The following is a 10,128-nucleotide window of genomic DNA, read 5'->3' on the forward strand; positions in this document are numbered from 1 at the left end:
TACCTGAAATATTTCCGGATTGGTAGGAAAATCAAGAAAAGAAAAAATAGCTGGGAAGCGATTTCTATTTAAATGGCGTAATTTAGTTCAATCTAACAAATCCTTCAGAGGATACAAAATGTCGTGCTCCTTCCTCCCCGCCAAAAAAAATATACAGAACAAGATATTGGTTCCCGTTTGTTTCATGTTGCATTCAACCATCTTAAAACAACAACAAAAAGACAAAATATACTGAGGGTAGGGACTCAGTTGTGATCATGGATTTTGGGATTGTACAAGTTTCATTAGCCTTGGAAAGACCTAGTGAATTCAATACAGAATCCTCAGATTCCGAAGATCCTGAGGGTAATGAGGAAATCCTGTTTTAAACATGGAGCCGTGAGCCTGAAAACGGTGGACGTGGAACGTAAAATTTTGAAAGATTTTTCGGACTGTTAAGTGGGAGTTCATAAAGCGCGCGTAGCCCGTCACATGCTGTCTAAGGGTGATTTTCCCTTGGTACAAAATTGTGCCGTTTAAGCCTATCAGAGCGGGCCATGACGTTTCAGCAAGACCATTGTTCTGTGTTTTGAGCCTGTTTAGCTTCATTGGTTATTGGTTAACTGAGCCGTGTCTTTATGTCATGCGATCGATTCCCAACTTACAGTAAGTTGTTGTTAGTTGTTGCTGTTGTTTTTACCTGCCTTTTTTTCTTGGGTTCTTTTTCCTCGATCCTATTTTTTCAAGCAACAAAGCGCGTCTAACCTTGAAATTGCCCTTCCGTGTTAGAAAACTGTGCATGTGTTGGTTATAAAGCCTCTCAGAGGGTATGACTTCACACCTAAAGCCATTGTTCTGTGTTTTCTACCCGGGGATTTGTACTCCTCCAATATTTGGGTACAGGTGATTGAGTAATCCTAAAATACATACCCTGTTTTGGACAACAACTCAATTTTATTTCCCTGCCTTAGGACAACATGCGCTTATCTTAGGGACGGACCATTAGAAAAGCTATGGGGGGGAGGGGAATTTTCGAGCCGCAGGAATTTTTTTCTCGTTATCAAATTCCTTGTATGAATTTTTTTAGGGTATAGCATAAATATTTTTTAGGATTAATTGGCGTGCAAGAATTTTTTTCATTGAATTTTCCCTTGCGCCAATATTTTTTTTGTGCTTCGCCCCTCCCCCCCCCCCCTCCTATAAGTTTTCTAATGGTCCGTCCCTTAGCTAGACATTTGGGACAATTATTCTCTAATCTAGTAAATGATCCTTGTAATAATAATAATATTATTTGTAACCGTTTGCACCACTAGAGGGCGAAATCAATCTTGCCTGTAATACCGAATTTAAAATTCGGACAGACACGCACGAAATTATATCCCATGTTTAAAACAAAGTTGCGCGAAATTAATTGAACTTCCCCGTTTGAGAGAGATCGAGGACAAAAACCATATTTAGTCCAAAGGCACATTCCTGTCTAGGCCATTTTAGGGAGCACCTTCTTGAACCCACATTGATAAGGTAGCTGCATAAATAGAAAGTGACTAAGTTGGGATCACGAAAATTACATTTTCCAAAAAGTGACCAAGATGGGGTCTATAGTTGGCCAAAAGATAGACTATAATGGGGTAGGGGCTCTGACAGGCCACCGGCACATACCCAGCAAACATTACCCAAGTACCCACCCCTTTCCCCCCCGGGGCTGAGAGTACATAGATAAATAAAAAAATAAGCTCAAAGCCCTTTTTCTCTGAGAACGATAGCATATGACAACCTCGAGAATTATATTTATAGAATGATGCGATCATCTCATCAGAAAAGAAGAAATCATGTAGAAATCGCATTTCTACATTTCTTACTATTCGCTCTTTAGTGAGCTAGCTAATGTTAGGAATTCCGAGGACGAATTCGAGTCTTCTCATCAAAGAAACCTTTTGTGAGTTGATTTTCTCTCTATGGTAGACTATGTAGGTTGCCTAGTACCTGTACGACGTTTTCCCAGTCCTCTCGGTCAATTCACTTTGGTGACTTGTGTACATTCTTGCGTCACAGTTGCACTCGACTGGGGAGATCAAAATAGCTCTAGCAACATGCGTTCCTTTATGAGGTCCCCAATTGGTAGGTAGAGTTTGAGCCCCATTTGAGGTTGCAAGGCCCGTCTAGAGCTTTAGAAAAGTCCCGTCGGAGAAACATATTTCCTAGAGATGGAAACTCTGCTTAAAGAAAGCGCTCATTGACTAAATAAATTGTGTCCTGGCTGTGGGCCTGGGGCTTCTGTTGAGACGCTTTTAAACGAACACCATTCTTGTCCCCAGAGGCCACGAACATTATTTAGTCATACCATGTCATACAAAAAATTAGTCCTCCGTTTGCAATTGGAAAATTAGTACAAGCTTTATTGAACCTTTCTGGGCAAAGGAAGAAAAGAAAGGCATTTAGGGTTACGTGAAAAGATGTCACTTTAAAAAATTACTTAATTCTATATGCGAAGAGAAAAGTATCAATTGAAAGTCATAAAGTAAGGGGCCTTGTCTTAAACGGGGTAGCGAAATGAACCATTTTTGTCTTAATAAAGGATCAGGGTTTTCAGAAGGTTTCGTTGGCACACCTCTACCCAAAACTTCCCTTGAGTACCCTCTTCCGACATAATTAGGAGAATCTGTACAGGAAATTAAAAAAAGAACGCGCGTGAGAGCATCAGTGTTAGGGCAGTCTGAAATATCTTTTACTCGGTTTTAATGTATAAGAAAATATCAATTGGACTTAATTGTTGACCGAAATAACCTTGACGCGGTTCCAAGATCGTTCGGATCACGCCAACAAAAAAATTAGAAAGAGACTCAGTGTTCTGTATAGGTTTCCGAAGTCGAAGATCGCTGTTGATGGAACGACGATTTTTAGGACAACACAGCGTTGTAATAGTGGGACAATGTTGCAACCATTCGAAACAATGTCGCAACAATGATGCAACGCTGTGTTGCTCTAAAAATCGTCGTTGCTAATCCTCTCGTGTAACATCACCTTTAGAGATTAAAGCGACGATTAAGAAATGATTGCATAGGCATTCTGATCAAAGTTGATAAGGTTACTAAAAAAAGTCCGATGCACAGGTGGGGAAGGTTACTCGGGAGTTTAAGGGACGGGATGATCGAAAGAGGGAAAAAAAACCCAAACAACAACAATAACAAAACTCCCTAGGGTTTCCAGCGAAACCCCCAAAATTGCTGGACCAAACATTAACCCCGCCCCCCACCAAAAAAAAAATCCCACGCCCATACATTAAAAGCGGAATGCAAAAACTATTCAAACAAGAACGCTCTTACAACGGCATTCACTCTCCCTTGCTTTGAGATTTGATCGAGAAAATGAGGAGGCGATTAACTCTACACGAAACAGCATTTACTCGCTGAAGGTTTTTTACTTCCTACTTTATCGACGTCGATACTTTTTATTTGTTTCGGAAATACGTCTGCGGTCGCAGGCTATACGCGTGTATAAATAGACGAAAATTCAAGGGCCTCGATTCCAGACAAATTACATCATTGCCAGAGATCAAAAAAGTGATTTACATGGCACGTCTTATCAATCATCGACGAAAATAAACCGCATTCTCATCACAAGATGCCATTTGCATACAGTGAAAGTTTACAACACCCGACCATCGCAGTTTTGCTAATTAAGATTCTTATTTTTTTCCGACCTGTCTGGAGTGTTCACTTGCTCCAAAGTAATCAACGCTTTCAAGCTACAGAATTCGTGGACCGACACGTTTCGGAAAACCTCTAAATTTAATCTTTCTTAAGCTTTCTTCGCAAAACATGCGTGGCTTCGATCGATACACTTCTTACTCCTAGTTTCCACGGTCTCCGCTAGGAACGCCTGGCACAATGACCTCCCTTTTGTGCCCTAAATACGACGAAAAACGCGTTGCAGATTGAGTCTTGTTGCTTACGCAAGCGAGACTAATAAGAACGTGAACATAAATAGTTTGGTTGTACTTTGTCAGGCAATACTACGTGGCTGCCTCACTCGCGCGGTACTAATACTGTTAAGGAAGCGATGGAATACAAACTTGAACGCTTGAACACAACTTTAATCCGCTCGATTTACAATACACACCGATTTACAACAGGTTGATGTACTGCCCGGGAACCCGACTTACAACAAATCTACGAGCGACTAGCAAGGAAGTCACGTGACGTGTTATCTACATAATTTATTCTACTCTCACAGGTCCAGTCTCGCGGGGCTTTTAATGACCCGAGTACGAGTACGACGATGGGCCGTAACATTCTCCCCACCTTGTCCTCCTTCGGGGAGGACAACTCTCTTCTTAGGCTTACGAATAGGTACACTTTTAACATTAACAGAGTTCGCTCGCGGCTTCTCCCCACCGTCAACAAGAACATCAGCTTCACGGGTAACTTGTGGGGCCGCTGCATCAATTTCCAATCTGTGTAAGCGTTGAACAGGCCTGTTGAATACACCTTTCTGTGCTTTCACGGTAGCCGTTCGCACGATTCCGTCCTTACCAGGATGAACCTTTTCCACCCTGGCCATTGGCCACTTGGTACGCGATACATTATCATCTGAGACCAATACGATATCACCTTCTCGAATAGAGGGGTTTTCCTCTTGCCATTTACTTCTCACGGACAGAAGGTGCAGATATTCTCGTTGCCAACGTTTCCAATAGTGGTTAAGTAGTCTCTGTAGGTAAAGATACCTTTCGACAGTTCTTTTACTAGACTCCTCCAAGTTTTCTTCTTTACTCTCAGGTAACTGGTTAATTGGTCTACCAATTGCAAGATGAGCAGGTGTAACCGGCAAAGGGTCTCTGCAATCGTCGCTCACTGCCGTTAATGGTCGCGAGTTGATGATGCCTTCAATTCGAATTAATAATGTGTTCAACTCAGAAAAGGTGAGAAGTGCCTTTCCAAGCACTTTACGCAATGATTCTTTGATTGCTCTGAAAAATCGTTCCCACCATCCGCCTCGCCATGGTGAACGCTCGGTGATGAATTTCCACGTAATCCCTTTCGACGAGAGCTCAGAATTAATTCGATTTCGATCCAATGTATCCCACACCGTTCGACTTTGAGTACTAGGATCATACAATTTCTGGATTTCCTTGCTTGCAGCCTTAAAGGTTTTTGCGTTGTCGGACCACACTGTATGGCAAAGACCTCTGCGGCTTGTCATGCGACTAAAGGCTTGTAGAAACTCATCAGTGGTAAGGCTGTGTGTTAGTTCCAAGTGAATCATACGAGATGATGCGCATGTGAATAGACAAACGTACACTTTCTGTATGGTTGAACCTTCTTTTACATAGAGAGGTCCTGCGAAGTCAGTTCCAACATGCGCGAAAGCTGGTGAACATGAAACTCTCTCTTCCGGCAATGGGCCCATTTTCTGCGCGCAAGGTCCAACTCGCTGTTTTTGGCAAGCCACGCATCTTCTGATAACACGTTTGACTTCTCGTCTCCCTTTGGTCAGCCAAATTTTCTGTCTTAAGGTTGACAGTATGCCTTCTGGGCCCGCATGTAACATGATCTTGTGTAGGTCTAGTACCATCTTTGCGACTTCGGGATGTCCGTGAGGCAATATTACTTGATGCTTGGTCTGTTCAAGTAGATCAGCAAACTGCAGTCGGCCACCAACTCTTATAACCTGATCCTCTCTGTCATAATACGGGTCTAGTTTGAGAAGGCGACTGTTCTTGGGAAGAGTTTGTCCGGACTTAAGCAACTGGTAATCTTCTTTATAGACCTCTTCCTGTACCCACTTACAACACTTAAGCTCTGCCTTCTTCACTTCTTCTGCCGACAGTTCACTTTCAGAAGACTTACACTTAGTCTTGAACAACTCTCAGTACATAAGCGGTTACTCGAATCAACTTTAACCATGTCCCGTAACGCGACATATCAATTAACGGCTCTCTAACGACTGCTGTACAACCATGAGCAATTTTCCTTTCCTCTTCGCATACTTCAGAGGAGACAGTACCACCTTGGGGCTGAACGGGTAAAGGTTTGTCACTCGAAGACAGCCACCGAGGTCCATTCCACCATAAGATATTGGCAATCATATCATCACAGCTCAACCCACGCGTCAACAAATCTGCAGGATTCTCCTTACTAGCACAGTACCTCCAACACTCAGGATCCCACGTGGACTGTATTTCTGCCACTCGATTCGCCACGAATGGTTTCCAGCGAGAACTCTGACCTTTTACCCAATGCAGTGCCACCATACTATCAGTCCAACACACAACACTAGTCACTTCCATAGGCAAAGTGTCTACAACAAACTTCAACAACCTGGCATTTACAACTGCAGCTAAAAGTTCCAGTCTGGGTAGTGACACTTTCTTGATAGGTGCAACTCGGGACTTTGATATTACCAGCTGCGAGGATACATGACCTTGCTTGTCTGCTATTCTGATGTAAACTGCTGCTCCGTACGCTTTAGGAGAGGCATCTCCAAAACCATGTAGCTCTATCTTAGACTCTTGCGTGATGCCATTTCCGAAGCATCGGGGTATGGTCACACCTTTCAGTTGCAACAACTCTGACTTCCAATGTAGCCACTTTGCTTTAATTTCACTGTCCAAAGGGTCATCCCACAATAATCCTTTTAACCACAGTTCTTGGAAGAGGATTTTGGCTCTGACAGTGAAAGGAGATATCAACCCTAAAGGGTCAAATATTTTCGACGCTAGACTAAGCAGGCTTCTCTTTGTCATTGGATCCGGAGATAAGACAATTCCACCCGGTGCAAGAAATCGGAAGTGGTCAGAGGTCAAATCCCATGAGACTCCAAGCGCTTTAAGGGGTTCACTCGACTCAAACTCCACCAGTGACGATGAGGCTCTTTTGGCTGGGGCAATAGCATCCATTACGAGCTGTGAGTTACTTGCCCACTTTGTCAAATTAAACGCCGCTTTACACATGATCTCTGACATGTCTCGTTGAAGTTTCACAGTCGAGTCCACCGTATCGGCTCCTGTTAGGACGTCATCCACATACATGTTTTGTAGAATTTCTTGGACTGCATTTGGGAACAGTTCTGCGTATTTTTTTGCATGAGCATGGACCGTCGAAATAGCAAGGAATGGACTTGAGTTCACACCAAATGTCAGTCTTTGCATTCTATAAACTTTGGGTGTTTCGTTAGACTGTAAATCTCTCCACAGGTAGCGGTGAACGTCTCGATCCTCTGGCGCTAGCTTGACCTGAAGAAACATCTTTTCAATATCTGCTATTAGACCAATTCTGTTTGTTCGAAATCGAATGAGTACAGATGCAAGGTTGGGCTGTAAAGCAGGACCGGGAAGGACACAATCGTTGAGAGAAACACCATCTCCTTCTCGCGCGGAAGCATCAAACACGATTCTGCACTTAGTCGTCGTTTTGTCATCACGGAACACAGCATGATGCGGCAGGTAGCGTACAGTTCCTTCTTCATTATTTTCGTTAGGCACTACCTCTGCAAATCCTTTCTCCACATATTCATTGATTGCAGAATTGTAAGCTTTAGCTTTCACAGGGTTATGTCTTAACCTTCTTTCGATGCTTTCCAGACGTCTAACAGCTTGCATGTAGTTACTTTCCAGTTTAGGAGGGTCACGTTTCCACGGTAGTCGTACTTCATAGTTCTTTCCGTCAAATTTCAATCCTCTATTGAAGTCAACAACAGCAACTTCCTCCTCCCGGGAAACAACAGTGTTTTCAGTCTCAGCGATGCCAATAGATTCCAGTTCCCAGAATCTTTTCAAGCTTTTAGTGAGTCCACTGTTTTCTACAACGGTAAGCATGGATGTGGTATACCTTGAGTAACGGTTTACTTGTCCGGTAAGAATCCACCCGAGATGAGATTCAACAGCAACAAGTGACTCAGATGAACTACCTTTCTTGTACAACCCAGTTACGAACGAGTAGTAAAAGTCTGCACCAATAAGGACGTCTACTTGGACGGAATCGCGAGGGTAGGAATCTGCGAGAGTTAAACCTTGAAGATGAGAGTTCTTACGAAAGTCTAACTGCACTGGCCCGAGGGGGTTACAAATCTTGGGAATAGCAAGGGCCTCCATCTCCACCTTGGAATCTCCTTTCATTGGCGAAAGTGCAAATTTAACTCTCTGCAATCTCTTGGTTTCACTAGTTGTTCCACCGAGCATTGTAACACTTAATAACTCTGAGGGACCTTGCAAGCCAAGGGACTCTGCAATGTTCTTGCGCACATATGAACGTTGACTACCAGAGTCTAGCAAAACACGGACTTTCATTTCTTGACCATTGACAGTTAACCTCGCCAGCGCTGTCTGTAGCAGTGTTTCCTTCAAGGGCAATGCCGGTTTAGCTGACGCTAACCCACTTAAACTGATGTTGGAAGGCTGCTGGGGTGTAGCCACTAACTGCTGACCATGTAACAATTTATGATGACGGCGGCCACAATTTGCCACAGAACACTTAGGTTGGCGACAAATCTTGGAAAAGTGCTTGTGGTTGCTGGGCTTTAAACAATAGAAACACAGTTTATTCTCTTGAACTAGCTTCCACCTGTCATCTAGTGACTTGTCATTGAAAACTGGGCAATTTGGCGACTCGTGACCTGCCTTATAGAAATTGCAGCTTGGACCAGTTAGCTCGCGTGCCTCACCAAGTAATGCAGAGGCTGTATACGCTCCATCCTCACCACCCATTCGAGCAAATGAAGGCTTTCTTCTGTTATCTCTACCCTTATCAGAACTGCGATTGCTTTGGGTATTGTTCACATTACAACCTCTCTCCCCCGCCTCTTTGGATACAACTTGGCGGTTCAGAAATTTGAAAAACAACTCAAGATCTATTTTATCCTCTTGAATGTCTGCAAGCTCCAACTCCCATTTTTCTAGTAACTGAGGTGGCAACTTGGTCTCAAAGATGGGTAACAAAATACAACCATGACTCGTTGGATCTTCACCAAGCGCTTCTAAGGCTCTGGTTCTATTCATAAATGTGTCATAAAGATCTCTAAGGGCGGATGCGCTGACCGCCGACTTAGCATCTATCTGGATGACAGATTTCACAAGGGATGAGATTATCATACGTTTTCTTCCATACCTGTGTTGGAGGCAATGGACCGCTGCTTGATAATTTGCTCCAGTTACTTCAAATCCTTCTATTGTTTGCAAAGCATTACCAGTAAGCACTGAGCGTAGGTAAGTAAACTTCTGTACCTTGGGTAAGTCATCATTGTTATGCACTGCGGCTTCAAACTGGTCCCAGAAGTTTTGAAATTTCAACACATCCCCATTAAACTTTGGCAGTTCAATCCTGGGCAATTTAAGACTTGAAGATTGACGACTGTCAGTATGTGTATTTTCTTTTGAAGACTGATGATCTTCCACTTTGGAATCCTTTTGGAGGTATTCATGAGCAACATCGATAGCTTTATCCACCACACGTAAAAGGTCTCCCCATTTGCGAAGTTCTTCTTCTATCATATCCTCCGCGATCAGCGCGACTATTTCATTTCTCAGCTGAAGATATTTCTCTCTATGCACGGTAAGTCTTTCAATTCTCAGCTTTACTTTCACTTTGTTACTGGTACTTTGACTAAGCTCCGAAATTTCCCGAATCAGCCCGTCCATATCTATTTGCAAGGCTTTGGCTTTGCGTCTGATCGAATTAATCTGTTGAATTTCTACTTCAATCGAAGACTCCGCTGACTCAGCAAGATTCATTTCTTCCTTCGACTCTGGTTTGACAACATTTGACTTTGAATCGTCTACCAACCTTTCAATCAAGACCTTCTTTTTTCCAGTAGTTGGTAATCCTTTTTCTTGAAGCAGCTTTCGCAGCTGATCGACTGTAAGTTGCGATAAATCATCATTTTCGGTCTTTGGACTGGCGGCCATCTTATCGCCCACGTGGTGATGACCTTGCGAAGAATTACAAATTTACTGTTCAAATGTCACCTTGTATCCGGCTGTGAAGGACCATGTTAAGGAAGCGATGGAATACAAACTTGAACGCTTGAACACAACTTTAATCCGCTCGATTTACAATACACACCGATTTACAACAGGTTGATGTACTGCCCGGGAACCCGACTTACAACAAATCTACGAGCGACTAGCAAGTAAGTCACGTGACGTGTTATCTA

The 10,128-nt window shown here is 43.1% G+C and overlaps 1 protein-coding gene across 1 annotated transcript; it reads right to left on the minus strand.

The window, feature by feature from the left end:
* Positions 1-4,206: 4,206 nt before the first annotated feature.
* LOC140938064 (uncharacterized) lies at positions 4,207-9,880 on the minus strand. The gene is made up of 2 exons (XM_073387605.1): positions 5,938-9,880; positions 4,207-5,846 (listed from the first exon to the last, which is right to left on the minus strand). The coding sequence occupies exons 1-2, from the start codon at positions 9,878-9,880 to the stop codon at positions 4,207-4,209; spliced, it is 5,583 nt and encodes a 1,860-aa protein (XP_073243706.1).
* Between the last annotated feature and the right edge of the window lie 248 nt (positions 9,881-10,128).

Source organism: Porites lutea, chromosome 5 (assembly GCF_958299795.1).
Source record: "Porites lutea chromosome 5, jaPorLute2.1, whole genome shotgun sequence".
Taxonomy (NCBI): domain Eukaryota; kingdom Metazoa; phylum Cnidaria; class Anthozoa; order Scleractinia; family Poritidae; genus Porites; species Porites lutea.